Raw genomic sequence first — 20,593 nt, 5'->3', positions numbered from 1 at the left:
GGTGTGCGTGCTTGCCACGTGCACCGGTGCCGGAAGTTTTCCCCTTAGCAGTACCCGTACGGGGGGAAGCACCGCTGTGACCCCTGGAGTGGGGCCTGTATATCGCGCTATAAGGGGAGCTGCACACTCCCCCCACCCTCAGTTCCTTCTTGCCGCCAGCCTTTTCCAGTGATCTTAGTAGTACCTTTCGTTAGTGTTAGCAGTTGTTAGTTTTAGTTGTTAGAGTAGGCCCTGTGCCCCTGGCTTCAAGTCGTGCGACTCCTGTTGCCGTTCCATGCCAAGGAGTAAGCCGCATGCTGCGTGTCTTCGCTGCTTGGGCGAAACTCACGTGAATGAACGCTGCAAGATCTGCAGGTCATTCAAGCCGTGGACTAAGAAGGAGAGGGACATCAGGCTTCGCACTCTCCTTATGGAATCGGCGCTGGCCCCAACTCCGGGACACCAAGCAGACTCAGTGCCCGGCACCGTGACTTCGGTGCACAGGGAAGTCCCCTCCTCCAGCCGGCACCGCTCCCCCTCCAAGAAGCAGGGGAAGAGCTCCACCTCACAGTGGTGCTGAGGGAAGGAAAGGGGAGAGGCTGGTCCCACATCGGGCAGCCCTCGATCCCCCACAGGCCCGAAGCCTCCGACTCATGATGAGCGGAGCAGCCCGGCACCATCCACATGTGCGTCTCCGGCAGTCAGGAAGCCATCGATGCCAGAGGCTCTTCAGGCTGTGCAAGACATTGAGTTTGCCGGTACCCGGGGCGCCGCCGATGACGGCCCCTCAGTCCTGCGGCAAGCTGCCCCTGGGGGCTCACCAGACCTCCCCAGCATGGCGCAGCTCCCATTCCGAGGACCACTCCTTGCCTCATTTGACGTGCAGTGGCCAGGCATCTCACAGCCCGCCCACCGCCCTTGTCGCAAGTCAGGCTAACCGGTTCGCCGCCTGGACAGGAGTCTCAAGGTCCCTCCACGCCACGCAGTAGCGGACGCAGGCACCGTGGCAGGCACCAGAGAAGCTCCTCCTTGCGTCGCAGCTACTGCAGCCAGTCCAGACACCATTGACACTGACGCTCCCGTTCGAGTTCCCGCTCTGCCAGACGTCACACACAGGACTCACCTCGCGATTCATTGGCACTGGAGCATCGTAACCTCAGGCGCCAGGGCGAGTACCGGAGCAGCACTTCCGACGGGTACTCGTCCTTGACGTTGAGGTCCCGGTCCCGCAGAAGACTGCATCACAGGCACCTTCACTCCCGCCGCTCCTATGGGACCGTGCATTCGATGGTGACCTCAGCCTCAGCACCCAGCCACCCATCACTGGGTCGCACGGCTCAGCTGGACCAGCAAGCACTGCCAGGGCCCCAACTTGGACAGTGGCAAGGGGCCCCATGGCAGGGGCAGCGGTGTCAGTGGGCACCGTGGCCACAGATGCTTGCCCAGACGGGAACCCGTTCGGTGGCTCGGGCAACCCAGCCTCCATCGGCCTCTCCATCTTGGCCGAGGGACAAGTCAACAGGTCACAAGTCGGTGGCCCCTTGCCTGGACTCTGAACCTGGGGATCAATTCCTCGGTACCACCAGAGGCCCACGGCTCCAAGCCAGCCCTCTCTCTGGCACCGGATGACACCATAACGGCACCGCTGCCCGTTATCCCACAGGAGGATTTCAAGGCACATCAAGACCTGTTAAAGCGGGTGGCGTCCAACCTCCAGCTGCAGGCTGAAGAGATGGAGGGCCCGTCTGACACGCTCTTTAATGTGCTGTCGTCCTCGGCACCAGGCCGTGTGGCCCTACCCCTCCACCAGGGAGTACCCAACATTTCCAACACCTTGTGGCAAACTCCGTCTTCCTTACCCCCTATTTCCAAGAAGGCTGAGAGGAAGTACTTTGTGCTGGCTAAGGACCATGAGTACCTCTATTCCCACCCGGCACCTAAGTCTCTGGTCGTGGAATTGGTAAACCACCGGGAACAACAGGGCCGGGCCAGCCCGCGCCCACCCCCAAAAACAAAGACTCCAGGAGACTGGACTCCTTTGATAGAAAAGTTTATTCCTTGGCAAGTTTCCAGCTCAGGGTGGTCAATCATCAGGCCCTGCTGAGCCGATATGACTTTAACTTACGGGAATCTCTGCCAAAGTTTGAACCACTCCTCCTAGAGCAGGAGAGGAAGGACTTCAAGGCTCTGGTGGAGGAAGGGGCGGCGGCGACCAAAGCAACCCTCCAAGCCGCGTCCAACGAACCTGATACGGCCGCCTGTTCGATGGCTTCTGTCATATCCATGTGCAGGGCATTGTGGCTCCTCCTGTCCAAGCTGTCGGTGGAGGCTCAGTCCCTCATGCAGGACCTGCCATTTGACGGAAAAGCACTGTTTGCAGATCAGATGGATGTCCGCCTGCACGGGATGGAGGATTCCTGTACCACCCTGCAAACCTTGGGACTCTACGTTCCTCTGGCTAAGGACAAGGCCAAGCCACAAACGTCAGCTCAACCTGTGTGGAGCAGATACAAGCTGCCGTATAAGAGGCTGAGAGATCAGAAGCTTCGGTCTCAGTGTCAGTCCCGCCCTGCCCCGCAGCCCGGGCCCTTCAAGGAAAAGAAGCAGGGAAAGAGGCAGTTTTGACTATCTGCAGGGGGATGCCAGGGCAGTTGCCAGGGAGACCCTCCTATTAATAAAGTTGGTGTTCTGCAACCGTTTGTCTGCTTTCCACATGGCGTGGTCCCATATAACATCGGACCAATGGGTCCTCAACACCATCTCCAGGGGCTACACGTTGCAGTTCATCTTACCCCCCGCCCAACCACTCCCCCTTCCCAATGGCCTCAGGGGACCCAGAACATGCCCACCTTCTAGGCGGGGCAGTGGAAAGAGTACCGGTAGAATTCCAGGGAAAGGGTTTTTACTCCCGGTATTTCCTGATCCCCAAGGCAAAAGGGGGTCTCAGGCTCATCCTGGACCTGCGGGATCTCAACTGCTTCCTGGTCCATTCCAAGTTCTATTATCCCCTCCCTGGACCCGGGGGACTGGTACGCAGCCTGGACCTTCAGGATGCGTATTTTCACATTCACGTTTTCGAGGGGCACAGGCACTTCCTCCGCTTCCTAGTGGGGTTAGACCACTACCGGTTTACGGTCCTTCCGTTTGGCCTATCCACAGCGCCCAGTGTTTTCACAAAGTGCATGTCCGTGGTGGCGGCCTACCTCAGATGGGAAGGAGTACAGATCTTCCCATACCTGGACGATTGGCTTCTCAAGGGCAACTCTCGGGCCCAGGTAAGGGCCCATGTGGAACTGCTCAGGTCCACATGCGCGGATCTCAGCCTAGTGGTAAATGAGACCAAATCACTGTTAGTTCTAATACAGCGCATAGAGTTAATCAGGGCGCTGCTGGACTCCTTCAGGGCCGCAGCATCTCTCCCGCTGGGCAGGTTCGCAGCCCTATGAGACCTCATCGCCTCAATCACGGGTTTCCTGGTGACAACAGCGAGAGCATGCCTTCGGATCCTGGGACACATGGCAGCATGCACATATGTGGTCCGCCATGCCAGGCTACATATGAGGCCCCTCCAGCTCTGGCTAGCCTCCCAGTTCTGCCAGCCCCGGGACGGGCTAGACAAGGTTCTCACGGTACCGTCCCCGATACTTACCTCTCTGCAATGGTGGTCTTACCCGAACAATATGCTGCAAGAGGTTGCCTTTCGGGAGGTGACCCCGTCATTAGACCTGGTGTCCGATGAGTCAGACTTTGGCTGGGGAGCTCACGCAGGGAGCGTGCAAACCCACAGGAGGTGGTCGGCTTTGGAATTGTCCCTCCACATAAATGTCAAGGAACTCAGGGTGATTCGTTTGGCGTGTGTAGCTTTCAGCACGAACCTTCATGGCAAGGTGGTCAGGGTCCTTACGGACAACACCGCTGCAATGTACTACATCAACAAGCAAGGTGCGACTCGTTCCTCGGCCCTCTGTCTGGAAGCCCTGAGCTTATGGGAGTTCTGTATAGCCCACGATATCTCCCTGCGAGCTTTTCACCTGCCGGGCATCCGCAATGCGCGAGCCAATCGCCTCAGCAGGATTTTCTCCCCCCAGTACGAGTGGTCGCTCACCTGCTCTTCCGAGAGTGGGGAGTTCCCCAGGTCGACCTCTTTGCAACCTGCCAGAACCGGCATTGCCCCAAGTTCTGCTCCAGGGGAGGAGTTGGGAGGGGAGCAATATCGGAAGCCTTCCTCCTACAGTGATCAGGCCAGCTTTTCTATGCCTTCCCACCATTTCTCCTCATCGGCAAAGTCCTGCAAAAAGTAAAAACAGACAGGACGCATGTCATCCTCATAGCCCCAGCATGAGCCTGCCAGCACTGGTACGGGACCCTCCTACATCTCCTAGCAGCCCCCCACGACAAAGTTGCCGCTTCGCCCGGACTTCCTCTTACAGGATGGAGGCTGCCTCCTCCATCCCAATCTAGCCGTGCTCCACCTAACAGCGTGGCTGCTCACTGGCTAGGCGAAGAGGAGAGGAGGTGCTCGGAGGAAGTCAGGCGGGTCCTAATAGAAAGTAGGAAGCCGTCCACATGCCGGACGTACCTGCCGAAGTGGTCCAGATTTTCCAGATAGGCAAAGGAGCGGGGAGCCTCCCCATCGTCTGCATCTCTCCAGCTTATCCTTGAGTACCTCCTGTCCCTTCGGACCCAAAGGCTGGCACTGCCTCTGTCAGGGTACACTTGGCGGCCATATCGGCCTTCCACCCGCCGGTGCAAGGCCACTCGGTCTTTTCCCACTCTATGACCTCTTGCTTTCTGAGAGGCCTAGACCATTCTTTCCCGTATGCTAGATCCCCTGTACTGCAATGAGACCTAAACCTGGTGTTGTCTCATCTCACGGGACCCCCCTTTGAACTCCTGGCCATGTGTTCCTGGTCTTACCTCTCATGGAAAGTCGCATTCCTTGTAGCAATCACGTCGGCCTGACGTGTCTCGGAGCTCAGGGCCTTGACCTCGGAACCCCCATATATGATCTTCCACAGGGATAAAGTCCAGCTTTGCTCACCTCCCGCATTCCTCCCGAAGGTGGTCTCCGTCTTCCACATGGAGCAGGACATTTTTCTTCCAGTGCTCTGTCCTAAGCCCATTCCTCCAGCGAGGAACGTCGCCTTCACACAGTAAATGTGCGTAGAGCACTGGCCTTTTATCTGGATTGGACCAAGCCCTTCCAGAAATCAGGGCCTTTGGGGTCTGTTCTCACTTCAGTGTAGTGTACATAAGTCAATATTTGTGTGACCCCCCACTAATCATTGCTGCAAGCAGAGAGGATAATTGCACAACCTCATATAGACTCCCCACAGACACCCACACCCACAAATAAATGTACCTACCCATCTGAATGTGAACAAACCAGATAAGGCACCTTGGCAAGGTGGGTGGAACTAAAAGTTGGACATTGGTTCCGTATTAAAGTTCCTGACCCTGATTCTAAACCTTAAATTATAGGAAAGAACTGAATGGTATTCATCTTTACTAGTGGCATCATCCATTGGTGATGTAGAAGCACTTCAGTGTAAGTTAAGCACATAACCACTATTTTGAGTCTCTTTATTTTCCTATGTTTCCTGCTGTACATAGGTGCTGGAACTAGGGGTGCCGGAGGTGCTGCCGCACCCCCTGGCTTGAAGTGGTTTCCATTATATACCATTTGGTTCATTGGCTCCCAGCAGCCCCACTATACAAATTGTTCCAGCACCTCTGCTGCTATATTGACAATTATTGATAATTTTGCTTAATTACAACCTAATGTTCAATTGAGGATAGTTGGTAATAACTTTTAACTATATGGAGAGGTTGAAGGATGACAAACCAGCCATTTGTTAGCAAAAGGGGTCCACAAAAAAGAAACTGATTTTTGAAATATCCAATTTTTGAATTATACTAACCAACCAATTTGATGGCAGTCCCAGAAATACTGAATTTCTACCAAGCCTCTATACTATACTTTAATATGTCTAAATTAGTGGACGTGTCAAATTCATTATTTAGGGTAAAATTTTCAGAAGTGACTTAGGCAAACAGGCACCTGTCACTCTTGAAACTGGGAGTAGGCAGTCTTGAAAATTTTACCTGGGTATCCTAGTTTTGAACACCCATTTTAATGCATCAAATAGAAGTAGGACTTTCAACTATTGGTAGTGTGATGCTGTGGCCAAAAGAGCTAATGCGATTCTGGGGTGCATAGTCAGGGGAATATCAAGTGGGAGCAGAGAGGTTATTTTACCTCTGCATTTGGCACTGGTGCAACCGTTGCTGAACTACTGTGTCCAGTTCTGGTGCCTACAATTCAAGAAGAATGTTGATAAATTGGAGAGTTCACAGAAGAGCCATGAGAATGATTAAAGGATTAGACAACAAGCCTTCTAGTGGTAGATTTAAGGAGCTCAATCTATTTAGCTTAACAAAGAGCAGGTTAAGGGCTGACTTGATTACAGTCTATAGGTATCTACGGGGGAATAAATATTTAATATTGGGCTCTTTAATCTAACAGAAGGTATAGCATGAGCCAATGGCTGAAAGTTGAAGCCAGACACATTTTGACCAGAAAGAAGACAAATTTTTAACAGTGAGGGTAATTAACTCTTGGAACAATTTCTCAAGAGTCATGCTGGGTTCTCCATCACTGGCAATTGTTAAATCAAGATTGGCTGTTTTTCTAAAAGATCTGCCCTAGGAAGTTATATGGCCTGTGAAGTTCTGGGAAGTTCTATGGCCTGTGCTATACAAAAGATCAGACTGGATGATCACAATTGTCCCTTGTGGCCTTGGAATCTATCAATACAAGTAATAGCCCAGGCTATCATTTTAGAGGATAAATACAAACATAGCACAACTGGCATCATTATTGGCAGAAAGCCTCATGGTCAAGGACTGTATAGATATAGAGCAGGTAACTTCCGACCTTTCCAGGTCATGGTCCTCCTATGGAAGTCCTGTGGCACAGTGGCTAGCTGGTGCTGGGAAATTTTATATTGTCATTACCTGCGTTACATATTTATTGGATCTATATAGAATTTTCAGTCTCCAGTGCTGCCACTCTGTCAATTTTCATCAGCACTAAATTCAGTATAGGGGAAAAAACAGTGAACAGGAAAGAAGCCCAGATGCTTAAGTTAGTGAATCAAATCCAGCTGAAGTATTATCCCAAGCCTTGTAGACTCTGCATTATATAATATAAAACAAAGGAAAATCCCAGCTTTAGAAGCGATCCAAAACCAATCATCGGGTGTACCATCCAATTTAGAAAATGGGTCAAAGAGAAACTTCGCTGTCAAATGAGGTTATTTCACAAATTAATAATTGTGGGGACTCTGGCTCAGTAAGTGAATGCACTAGCCTACTTTCAAATCCAGCCTAGGCCACAATTAAATGAGTGTAATGGATGGCCTCAAGTAGTACTTATTAAACAGTTGCCCATATCACAAAACTGTGACATGATTGGTCATATATAAATCCAGATAGGTATATAGATAATTAGATTACCAGTAATACAGCAAATAGATAAGAAATCTGTGCTCAGGAGAAACCCAGGGTGATGAGAGAAACAGAAGATATCTGTGTGTCTACATTGCATGTAAAGCCCAGGTCTTTGGGACCTGGACTTGTGGACTCTGTGTTTCCAAGCCTGTGCTTGAGCATCCACATTGCACTGTATACCTGGGCTTACAATTGTTGGCCCCAGGTCTGATTTGGGTGAGTGGCTTGAGTTGCATCCACACTGCAAAATGACAGGGCTTGGACCCAAGTCGCAGCAGGACTTGGGTTCTAACCCACCTCCCTAGCAGGGTCCAAGGGCCTGGGTCCTGAGTGCTTGCTTACCCAAGTCAGCCTGATTTGTGCATGGATGGAAGGGGGGCTGGGGCTTGGGCTTGGGCTCAGGCTCAGACCTGAGTCAGAGCCCATGCTTAGGGCATGTCTGCAATAGAAAACCCATGGCACTAAGTCTCAGAGCCTAGGTCAGTTGACTCAGGCTTGTGGGCCTTGAGCTGTGGGGCTAAAAATTGTAATGTAGATGTTTATGCTCGAGCTGGAGCCTGGGCTCTGAGACCCATTCACCTTACCAGGTTTACCCAAATGAACCCATTCCCAAATCACAGGTGGTAGGGAAAAGTTGGCCCCCTGGGAAGGTGGCTGTCCAAAGAGAACTCTTTATGCTGGGGGACAATCCCTGTTGATTTGACACAGTGTGCTCTTCTGGATAAGATATTCATTAGGAGGCCTGAGTTCTGTTCCCTGTCCGGCAGCTGATCTACTGCGTGAACTTGAACAAGTCACTTTGCCTCTCTGCACCTCTGTTTCCCATCCTGCTGTTTGTCTGTCTTGTCTATTTTGGCTGCAAACTCTTCAAGGCAGCAACTGTCTCTTACTATGTGTATGGACAGTGCCTAGCTTACTCCAGATTGCAGCCTCTAGGTGCTACAATAATATAAATAGTAATATGGAGGCTAAGGCTACACTGGAGTTTAGGCTTTGCAAGTTCATGAGTTTGTCTGGTCCATGTTCAAGCCTCTATTTTAAAAAAAAAAATCTTTAAAGTTGCCACTGATTGGTCTGCTGTGGGAGCTGCTTCAGCTAACAGACTGAAACGGCTATTGCAGATGTCAGCTTGCATGGTCTGGTCTGGGCCCTAGTGGTCCTCAAGTGTGCACCATATTCTTACTCAAACTTCCCAGCATCTAATCTCTTGCTCTGTTATTGATTCCCCTCAGGTACTTCCTGCAGGAAGGCAGGAGGACAGAGAGAGAGAGAGAGCACCATGTCTTCAATTGCAGCTTATTACAATGGAAAGACCGTACTCATCACAGGAGCCACAGGTTTCATGGGCAAAGTACTGATGGAAAAGCTACTGCGCGCCAGCCCTAATGTGGAAGCTGTTTATATCCTTGTGAGGCCAAAGGCAGGACAATCAATGCAGGAGAGAGTGGCAAATATGGTGAAATCCAAGGTAGGTTGCTGCATTTTACAAAGAAATCTAAACTGTAATCAACAGGGCAATTACATGTGTACAGTAGATGACAAGATGTTTTATCTCACCTGTTGAGGACAGTATCACTCTTCTGCTACAAACCTTACATAGGTTTAGTATGGAAAAAATAAGCTGCACACAGATCCCTTAAATCCTAGAATCTCAGGGTAGGAAGGGACCTCAGGAGGTTGTCTAGTCCCACCCCCTGCTCAAAGCAGGACCAATCCCCACCTCCCCAGATCCCTAAATGGCCCCCTCAAGGATTGAGCTTACAACCCTGGGTTTAGCAGGCCAATGCTCAAACCACTGAGCTATCCCATCCCCCCAATGATATACAGGATTTGAAAACTATATATTTTTATTTTTTAATTGATTTTTATATGGAAAATAATAATTCCCAATGAACATCAAAAACATGTTGACATCCGTGTGGTGAGACACTGTGAAATCGCCATAATCACAATGCAAATTTGGTGTATCCATAACAGAGTTCAGTGACATTTAACAAATGTCGTCATTGTAAATTACGTGGTGACATTTATCAGCCATTAACTAACTCCCCCCCGCCCCTGAGGAAAACTGAACACTGCTCAAACATCAATAAAATTCAAAGTAATCCCCCTGTGGGATCTCCCTGCCCTTCTCAGGGCTGTTGAACCACCACAACATCAACAGGTGCTAACAATTACGATACTTGTTTTCTCTCATAGGGCACAGCAGTAAAGCTGATAAACCAGTGGAGGGACTTTATAGTCCATTCACATCCTGCTGTCCATCAGTGCCAGTTACAGGATCAACCTCGATTATGAAACATTAAAAATACTGGGAAACATTAGTGTACAGAGGCTGTATTGAGGCTACAAGTAGCAGCCATGGGAGAATTTAGAGTATCTAAAACTCTGTCCTGGGCAAAACTGACTCAAGCGATGTTATTTGATGTCCCACTAGTGGTCCCCAGGGAGTTAAAGACTTAACAAACAGGGCTAGGAGGAGGAAGGGATGTTGTAAAAAAAAAAAAAAAAAAAGTCTTTGCTGGCCCCTTACGGCCTGGAATTAGAATTGCATACTTACCTGCAGAGGTAACTTACATCTAGCAAATGGTTCAATGGAGAAGTGTCCTATTGTTTGCTTTTTGCAAATATGTCAAATGCACAATTTTTCTATCATTTTGCCTTCAGTGAATATTATTTTCCACATAGTTCTACGGCTTTCTTCATTGCAGCTACATTTTTCATAATAAAACAACAAAAGTCCAAATGCAGTCCTTTCCCACAAAATAAAGTGAAGGATATTATTTTTACAAAACTTCTAAAAGCTCTGTTTGCATTTCCTGTGATAAATGTTAATGACCTATTCGCTCAATAGCTCAGCACAGCATACTGTTGTTGTTAGCTCTAGGTAAGGTTCCCTAGTAGCTATTTTATTGTTGCAGCTGTCAGTTACTAGATATTACCCTCCTTTTGTAATGTGTGTCAGCAGTTTTAGACACGCCAATGGCATAGAGGGCTTGATAACCTCTCCTTGAACTTTATGGCATTATGCTTCAATAGACTCCAAAAGGAGTAAATGTTAAAGAAAATCAGCGGATAAGTTTCTGGAAGTTAGTGTAATACTCAGAAATCAGGCAGGTTGAGGGTGGTCCAGATCAGTAGTCAGATGTCTAGCAAGAGGTCCAATAGTCAGGACTTGCTATCCAAGGGAAAGGTACAGCACGGCTGCTGGTGGGGCTTGGTGAGATGGCAAGGCAAGATCGAGTGAGGTGATAAGACGGGTCAGGCAAGGTGGCACAGCAGGATCATATAGGGTCCAAGTAGCAAGCAATGGCTTGTTGCTCAGACAAGGTCAGGAATGAAGCAGGAAGTTTATATATAGCCACCAGCCAGTCAGGGTCAAGACCATGTGGCCAATCAGGAAGCAGGTTATAGAACCCTGGAAGCTGGCGCACCCAAACCTGTGATTTCCTTGGTAATTGGATGGATCGGTGTGGTGCAACAACTAAGGCTGCTGCCCAAGAAACCAGTGGACCTAGGTTTATCAGAGACTTTGAAAATCAGTTTCATGACTGGCCAGGCTATGGTGTGACAGTTGTGTGTGTTTCTCCTTGCTGCAAATCCACCCCCTTTGTTGATTTTAATTCTCTGTAAGCTAACCACCCTCCCCCCTTCGATCACAGCTGGCAAAGGAAATAAAGAAACTATTGTTTTGAAGCCATGCATTCTTTTTCTTAATTAAAAAAAAAAAGTGAGATAACTGCCAAGGAAGCCTGGGTGGGGTGGGGTACGGGAGGAGGGAAGAACAAGGCCACATTGCTTATTGTAGTCACACTACAACTCAAAATTGTTTAAATGACAGCCTTCCATTGCTTGGGCCATCCTCTACAGTGGAGTGGCGGGTGCCTGGAGCCTCTCCATGCCACATTCTTGGGCATCTGGGTGAAGAGGATATGGAACTTGGGGAGGAGGGCAGGCAGTTGTACAATGGATGCATCAGGGATCTGTGCTCTTGTTGGCTTTCCTGCAGCTCCAACAGACACTTCATCATGTCCGTTTGCTCCCGCATTAGCCTCAGCATTGCCTCCTGCCTCTGCTCTTCGCACTCACTTAATGCTTTCCTGGCCTCTGTCACTGAATGCCTCAAGCTGTGCCCTATCAGTGCAGGAGGACTGTATGAGCTTGGAAAATATATCATCGCGAGTATGTTTTTTTCACCTTCTAATCTGCGATAACCTCAGGGATGGAGATGATAGGGCGAGCATAGAAACATTTGCACCTAGGGGGAAATAAAAAGGGAGAGTAAAGTTTAAGATGATACATTTCTGAGAACAAACGGGAGACTCTTTCACAGTGAATCAAGCAATTCACAGCAGACAGCACATGTGCTTTAGGTACAAGGTCGCATTTTGCCTTTTATATTGAGCGCCTGCCAGTATGGTGACACATCACACACGGCTGGGCAACAGATTTCGGTTTCCAGGCAGCCATGGTAAGCGTCTTGGTACGCGGGGTTGGCTTCTTACACCTTCATAACATGTGGGAATGGTTTCAAACTGCAGTGCCATCCTTTCCCATAGCAAGCAATGGCAGCTGGGTTTCACATTTAAAAGGAGGGGCTGCGGTTTTTGGGTGAATGTGCAGCACACACCTCCCTCCACCCCACAGCGTGGCTATTCTCTGGGATGATCCCTTTTAGCCAAGGGCAAACAACCCAGCATGAACGGAGTCCTCTTACTGATCCCTTACAAGAATTCCCCTATTTCAACCAGGTGACCATGAATGATATCACTCTTCTGAGGCTAACAGAGAAAGATATAGACTGAATTGCTTGAATGCGACCAAAACCTGGAACCATTCGCTGCCATGCTTTGTGCTGCAATTATTCCAGACTACACACCAAGCCAGTAGCAAGTAACGTGTCCTGCCGTGGAGGATGAAAAAAGTCAGCCCTCCCCAGAAACCTTCTGCAAAGGCTTTCAGAGAACCTCCAGGAGAGCTTCATGGAGATGTCTCTGGAGGATTCCCGCTCCATCCCCATACATGTTAACAGACTTTTCCAGTAGCTGTACTGGCCACAAATGCATCCCAATTCTTCAGGGCAAATCAAACAAACACTATTGCTTTAAAACCCCATTCTGTAGTTACAAATGTGCACTCACCAGAGGAGTCTTCTCCGGCTTCAGGGTTGGGGATCCTGCCGTGGGAGGGTATTGGCTCCAGGGTGATGAAAAGGTCCTGGCTGCCGGGGAGAACAGGTTCACTGCTTGCCGGCTGCGCATTCTCCTCCTCCTCCTCCACAAAATCCCCCTCCCTGTTGCGTGAGACTCCCCCTTTGCAGGTGTCCACAAAAAAAATGCCAGCTGATCATAGAAGCGACATGTATGGGGCTCTGACCCGGAGCGACTGTTTGCCTCCTTTGTCATTTGGTAGGCTTGCCTGAGCTCCTTAACTTTCATGTGGCACTGCTGTGTGTCCCTGTTGTAGCCTCTCTCCACCATGCCCTGTGCGACTTTGGCATATATATTATCATTTCTTTTTAATCAGAGTTCAGCCTGCACACATTCTTCTCCCCGTACAGCAGTCAGATCCAGTGTCTCCTGTTCGGTCCATGCTGGAGCTCATTTGCAATTCTTGGGAGACTTCATGGTCACCTGTGCTGCTGAGCTCGCCATGCTGACCAAACAGGAAATGAAATTCAAAATTTCCCAGGGCTTTTACTGGCTAGTATACCTGGCTAGAGCATCGGAGTTCAAAGTGCTGTCCAGAGTGGTCACATTGGAGCACTCTGGGATAGCTCCTGGAGGCCAATACCGTTGAATTGCATCTGCACTACCCCAAATTCGACCCAGCAAGGTCGATTTTAGCGCTAGTCCCCTCACCGTGGGGGGAGTACAGAAGTCGATTTTAACAGCCCTTTAGGTCACTGGAATGGGGTTGGTTGTGTAGACACATTAATTTTAAAATCGACCTAACGGGGCTAAATTCAACCTAACCCTGTTAGTGTAGACCAGGGCCAAGAGTTGGACTTGCTAAATGTATCTGTCTACCTAAAGAATATTCCTTTGTACATAAACATACTGCAGTATAAGGGCCTGATGCAAAGCCCACTGAATTCAGTGGAATCCTCCCAAGTGAAATCTACAACCACAGTATTGGAGTGTTCATTAAGTATCCTTTAAACATGCTGAATGCCATAGATCTAGTCTATGCTGCATATAAAAGCTTAGTCCCTGGTACTGAGCCAGTATTTACTGTACAGCTGCATGTCTAGGAGAGCAACTCGTGAGAGGCAGGTGCATAGGGTTGAGTTGTCTCTGTATTCCTCTTAGACTGAGAAAGACCTGAGCAGTGCCAGCCGCATTCAAACTAAACACTCCCTTTTTAGAGGCCCTACACCAGCTCCACTAATTCTCTGATCCAAAGAGCTCTGCAGCGGACTCTAGTTAGAGCCCCACAATCCTGCTCCTTTATTATCCAGAGGGAGAATTGTTGCTATTAGGGAATATCATTTCCCCCCCCTACTCACAGTGTGACTAGGGCACAAGGCTGTTTAAATACTACATCACTCCCAGTATGTAAACTACTTCTTTGAGTGATTGCTCCTGTCCATTCAACTTAAGTGTGTGTGCTCACCACATGCACCGGTGCCAAAAGTTTTTCCCTCAGCAGTATCCGTAGGGGGCTGGCTCCGGCACCCCCTGGAGTGGCGCGTGCACATGCTGCAGTATATAGGGTCCCACCAGTTCGCCCCACTGTCAGTTCCTTCTTGCCGCCAGTGATGGTGCTGGAACGGTTGTTGCTTCAGTTAGTGCTGTAGCTGCTGGTTTGTACGAACGAGTTATCTCCTGTATTAGACGGTATATAGTTTTCTGTTAGTGTTTATAAAGCCCAAAGCTATAGTTGGAGACTTTGTAGGTCCCAAACGGGACTTCGCCTCAGGCATGCCCTGACCCCCAGGCTTCAAGTCCTGTGATTGCTGCAAGAGGCCCATGCCCATTAGTGATCCACATAGAAGTTGTCTGTATTGCTTGGGTGAAGGACATATTAGTGAGAAGTGCAAAATTTGCAAGTCCTTCAAGCCAAGGACTAAGAAGGAGCGCGATATTTGTTTAAGAGCGCTCCTTGTGGAGTCGGCCCTCGCTCTGGCACCAGAGCAACACTCCGACTCGGCGCCGGACAACATGTGACCTCTGTGTGCAGCGCCCCCTCGGGGCCAGCACCGGTCCCCATCCGTGGCTTCGATCAAGAAGCCCAAAAAAGTGGGACAGTGCCGGTCTCCAACCTCCCTCACGGGAAAGGATAAGACTGGGAGTGAGCAAGGTCCCATGCTGGGCAACTCTTCACCCTCATTGGGATCTCGGGCCCAAGCTCTGGTGGAGCAATGTAGCCCAAAACTGCTACCTGCTCCCCACTGGCTACTCTGAATAGTGGCGGAGGCCTCCATCAGCTCTGGGTGCCATCCACACCAGAGGCCCTGCAGGCGGCACAGGAGAGAGATCATGTTCCTCCCAGTGCCACCCACACTGGCTCCTGTGGTTTCCTGGTCATGGGGTAAACCCGCATTTGGACTGTTTCGGTCCCTGCCTCAGCGGCACCATTCCCCATCGCGGGGGAAATTCTGCCAGCGTTTGCCCTCCCGTAGCTGCAACGCATCTGACTGTGATAGGCAGACACAGAGCAGCCCCATTTGGTCCCCGAACCTTGGGCAGAGGCTTGAGGCACAGCTCGCTGGCCAGCAGGCGCAGACCTTTGGAGGCACGCGCCCCCCGGCAGGAGTACCAGTCCCGGCACCCAGTATCTCAGAGACTGTGGTACTGCGAGACGTAGATCAGTGGCTCCAAGCCGTCGCAGATCCATCGAGCGCCACTGGTCCCTAAGCTCCAAATCAGACAGACCCACCGTTCTGCTCTGTCCTGGTCACCTGGGGGTAACCGCTCAGGATCCAGCCCTGGTTTGAAGCAAGATTCCCTGACGGCGGGACAGGCTCCGGTACTGGCAGTACCAGTTACATTGTTGGCACCGAAACCGGCCCGGTGGCCTCAGGCACAGTGGCTGGTGCCATGATACCCATGGGGGTTCACCCAGCCCTCCCAGGCCACCCGCTCAGTGTCCAAAGCCTCGAAGAGACCAGCTGCCTCTCTCTCCCACCGTCCTCTGGCAGATGAAGCCTTGGGTGCGAGGACCTCACAAGCCCAAGAGGGAGCAGGGGAGCAAGCCACTGGGCCACCAATGGTTGTGGAGGACCCTACAGCACCGGCATCTTCCTCGTCATCACGAGACAAGGCTGTAACTAGGCTCCCTCCCATGGTTCCTCACATGGTCTATCCTGGACCTGTGAGACCTGAACTGCGTCCTAGCAAAGCTGAAGTTCTGCATGGTCTCCCTGGCCTCAATCATCCCCTCCCTGGATCCAGGAGACTGGTATGTCACCCTTGATCTGAAGGATGCGTACTTTCACATCGCCATCTTCAAGGGACACGGACGCTCCCTCCAGTTTACGGTAGGTCCTGACCACTATCAGTTTGCAGTCCTCCCGTTTGGCCTAGCAACAGCACTGAAGGTATTTACCAAGTGCATGTCAGTGGTGGCTGCCTACCTCAGATGCTGGGGTGTCCAGATCTACCTGTACCTCAATGACTGGCTAGTCAAGGGCAGAGCCAGGTCCCATGTCCAAAGGGATGTCTTGATGCTGTTAGTCACCTGCCATCGCCTCTGCCTGTTGGTGAATGACAAATTCACATTAGTTCTGGTACAGAGGATAGAGTTCATCAGAGCGGTGCTTGACTTGACCTGCGCCAGGGCTTTCCTGCCACTGGAAAGATTCAGGGCACTGATGGGCCTCGTGGTGGACGTCTCCGCATTTCCCCTGACGACGGCAGCGTGTACATATGTGGTGTGCCACGCCAGGTTCTGGATGCAACCTCTGCAGCAATGGCTGGTGATGGTCTACTCCCAGTCCAAGGAACACCTGGAGAAGGTTTGTCACTATCCCTGCGGCAGTACTAACCTCACTGTGATGGTGGACCAACCTGGGAAAGTCCTAGAAGTCCTGGTGCACTCCTCACTCAGTCGAGTTGGTTTCGGACGCCTCATACCTCAGCTGGGGGGCGCACCTCGAAACCTCCAGACCCAAGGGATGTGGTTCCTAGAGGAATCGACGTCAGATAAATGTCAAAGAGCTCAGGGCAGTATGCAGAGCATGCGCGGTTTTCCTACCTCACCTGTCAGACAGAGTGGTCAGAGTCCTCACGGACAACACAGCCTTGATGTTCTACATCAACAGACAAGACGGAGCATGATCCTCAGCCCTCTGCCAAGAGGTACTCTGTCTCTGGGGCTTCTGCATCAACCATGGAATTCATCTAGAAGCGTGTCACCTTCCAGGTGCCAGGAACATGCTAGCAGATCACCTAAGCAGGGACTTCTCCCCTCACCATGAGTGGGTTCTCCACCCGGAGGTAGCCGGCATGATCTTCCGGAAGTGGGGAACTCCCCAAGTGGATTTGTTCACCACCAGGCAGAACAGGAGGTGCCACAGGTTTTGCTCCAGATGGGGTCTGGGCAAGGGCTCCTTCTCCGACGCCTTCCTCCTGCCCTGGGCAGGAAGCCTGAGATACGCGTTCCCTCTGATTCCACTCATCAGCAAGAGAGACAAGGCGCAGGTTATCCTTATCGTCCCAGTGTGGCCTTGCCAGCACTGGTTCGGGACACTATTGAGCTTGTCAGCAATCCCTCCCTGGCCCCTTCCAAATTGGCTGGACCTGCTGTCACAGGATCACGGCCGACTCTTGCACCCCAACCTTGCATTCCTCCACCTCACGGCGTGGACGTTGCATGGCTGAACCCAGATGAAAGGGGTCCTGTTCGGAAGGGGTCCAGAAGGTCCTCCTTGAGAGTAGAAAGCCCTCGACTAAGCAGACCTACCTGGCAAAGTGGACGAGGGTTTCCCCCTGGGCAGCTGAACAGGGCATCTCTCCTTCGCACTCTTTGGTGCAGTCGATCTTAGATTACCTGCTTCATTTAAGGAACCAGGGCCTGGTGCACCCCTCTATTAGGGTACATCTGGCGGCCATTTTGGCCTTTCATCGCCAATCCAGGGGCAGACAGTGTTCTCCCATGACATGACTTGTCAGGTTCCTTAGAGGCCTCGAGATACTCTTTCCTCAAGTCAAGTCACCAGCCCCTCTGTGGGATCTCAACTTGGTTCTGTCCAGGCTCAAGGGCCCGCCCTTTGAGCCTTTGGCCTCATGCTCCCTGTCTCACCTATCGTGGAAGGTAGTTTTCCTGGTGGCAGTGACGTCAGCAAGGCGAGTGTCCAAGCTGCGAGCCCTGACCTCTGAACGCCGTACATGGTCTTCTATAAGGACACTGTCCAGCTCCAGCCCCACTCTGCCTTCCTTTCCAAGGTGGTGTCTATTTTCCATATGAGCCAGGACATCTTCCTTCCGGTCTTCTTCCTTAAGCCCCATGAGACTGGTGAAGAGAGGTGCCTTCACATTTTGGACATAAGAAGTGCTCTGGCTTTCTACCTAGATCGGACAAAGCCTTTCCGTAAGTCAACTTTTCATCACTCATCTTTTCATCTCTACAGCTGATAGGATGAAAGGCCTCTTAGTGTCCGTGCAGAGGATTTCTAACTGGATCACCTCTTGCATTCGGACCTGCTATGAGTTGGCGTGAGCCCCTCCGGCGCTGATCGTCAGAGCCCACTTGACCAAAGCGCAGGCATCTTTGGTGGCCTTTCTGGCACACTTCCCGATCCAGGACATGGTCCTTGGTGCACACGTTCACGGCCCACTACACCATCACTCAACAGGTCAGGGACGATGCTGGGTTCGGCATAGCTGTGTTGCAATCTACATGTCTCTGAACTCCTACCCATCTCTGAGGGGTACTGCTTGGGAGTCACCTAAGTTGAATGGATATGAGCAATCACTTGAAGAAGAAAAGACAGTTACCTTTTCCATAACTGGTGTTCTTCGAGATGTGTTGCTCATGTCCATTCCTCAACCCGCTCTCCTTCCCCACTGTCAGAGTTTCCGGCAAGAAGGAACTGAGGGTGGGGGGAACTGGCTGCGCCCTATATACTATGGCATGTGCACACTACTCCAGGGGGCGCTGGAGCCAGTCCCCTACAGATACTGAGGAGGGAAAGACTTCTGGCACCGGTGCATGTGTCGAGCACACACACCTAAGTTGAATGGACATAAGCAACACATCTCAAAGAGCACCAGTTATGGAAAAGGTAAGCTTTAGCCATACTTGTTCAAGTAGCTAAATTCAATAAATAGGTTCTCTGGACATGGAAACAAGTTTCTATTTCACTTTCATTTTGGCATTCCTGATTATAATAGGCAGGCAGAATACATAAAATTGTGTAAGCTATGAGCAACAATGGAGGTGTTTTAGAATAAAATGCCCTCCTTATTCATTTATAAAGTTATACTGCATGCTGATTCAGATGAGGTTCTGGTAGTGAAATATCTGCCCTACGTATAATGTACCATACCCTACGGCTTGCAACAGTGTTAGTGCAGTATAATGCTGTCATATTTCTTTCAGTAGGAAATATTTTTTATTTCCACTTTTTTCCATTTTATGATTACACTGAAGCAGAAAACTTCATGAATCATATGTCTGCTTTGACAATATCATCTATTCTTCCTGTCACAGTCGCTGTTCCTTTCCTCTGTTCTTCTCCTCCAGAGCTTTCATCCCTCCCTGCCCTGCTAGTAACAGAACACAACTGCTAGCTGCTGCTCTGTCATTCCTCAGAACAGTTTTTGCATCAGTTGTAACCAGAGAGCTCAATCAGAAAGCACAAAGATTGGGAACAACTCTTGTAAAGAGCTCTAATGTTTGAGAGAAGCCTGTGAGGAGTCAGAGATTTTACTAGGTATTTTCTGAAGTAAAGTGAAAGCCTACTGCTTTCTATTGTTGTCCAAATGCAACTTGTTCCTGCAGTATATACAATGTTTCAGCTAATACCAAGAACACAGGTCACTTGTTGGTTTGAACTAGAGTTACAGGTGGATTCTTTGTAGCTCACCATCTTTAAATCAAGATTTGAGGATATCAGTAACTCAGCCAGAAGTTATTGGCCTATTGCAAAAGTGTGAGGTTCTGTGGCCTGCACTGTGCAGGAGGTCAGACTAGATGATCATGATGGTCCCTTCTGGCCTTAAAGCCTATGAGTCTAACTCTCTCTCTCTCTCTCCCTTTTCTTGTTGTCTCTTCTCTGAAGATTGAGTTGGAATCACACTTCTAAAGTAGGGCTGTACTCTGAAAAGTGACGAGTTGGTTTTTTTTTTTTTTGGTTAAAAGTCATTGTGGGAGGCCCAAGTTTCTTGTCTCGTAATAATTTCCTAGTCAAGTGTGTTCAGTTTACAAGCAAATATATGTTGTTTGTTTGTCCCTACCTGCTAGCCCTGCTAGTTCAGCTTGGGATCGGAGAATCAAGCTGAGCTGAGCTTCCCGCCCTTCATCTATGCATCATCAGTATTAATAAAAGTTCCATGGGCCAAATTAAGACCTCGGTGCCACCTGCGCAATCTCATTGTCTTCACATTTTGCTTCTCCCCTAACTCACTGCTCTTCATCCTCATCATCATGATGTTCCCATTACACCCAGGACCGGCTCCAGGCACCAGCATTCCAAGCAGGTGCTTGGGGCGGCAGTTAGAAAAGGGCGGCAGTTCCTCTGGCTGCGGCGGCAAATCGGTGATGGCTTCTCTGTTCCTCCCGCCGCGGTGGCAAATCGGCAGCAGCTTCTTCCTTTTGCCGTCTGCGGCGGCAGTGTTTTTCACTGCTTGGGGCAGCAAAAACTGTAGAGCCAGCCCTGATTACACCTCTGGCGTTTAGGGCAGCAACAAAGCTGCTCCACTCCTGTCTGTTTCTGGCCAGTCTTTCAGTGGTTCCCCAGCTGTGCCCCAGGTTTTTCAGCCTGGCTTCCACAGCTCTTCGCCCTGTTTGTTTTCGGGTGGCCTCGTTTTCACTTGCCTTCAGATGTCCATCTTAATAATATTCTGGTGATAGAATCCGTTTCCATCCAAAGCACATGGCCAATCCATCTCCAATGCCACCAGGCAATGATAGTGCTCAGATCTTCTTGGCTGCACTG

At 50.2% G+C, this 20,593-nt stretch overlaps 1 protein-coding gene across 5 annotated transcripts in view; it reads left to right on the top strand.

Moving 5' to 3' along the window:
* FAR2 (fatty acyl-CoA reductase 2) overlaps window positions 1–20,593 on the top strand; it is a 217,038-nt gene that overhangs the window by 91,311 nt on the left and 105,134 nt on the right. For all 5 annotated transcript variants that reach the window (XM_084617283.1, XM_084617281.1, XM_084617280.1 and 2 more), the window contains one exon: window positions 8,724–8,959. In XM_084617283.1, the coding sequence (XP_084473409.1) occupies window positions 8,771–8,959 (189 nt within the window). In that variant the 5' untranslated portion in view covers window positions 8,724–8,770. The remainder of the gene's footprint in view (window positions 1–8,723; window positions 8,960–20,593) is intronic.

The sequence above is a fragment of the Lepidochelys olivacea genome (assembly GCF_965140295.1).
Source record: "Lepidochelys olivacea isolate rLepOli2 genome assembly, chromosome: 1".
Lineage (NCBI taxonomy): Eukaryota > Metazoa > Chordata > Testudines > Cheloniidae > Lepidochelys > Lepidochelys olivacea.
The sequence above is the reverse complement of the archived record's forward strand: the minus strand, read 5'-3'. Positions and strand labels throughout refer to the sequence as shown.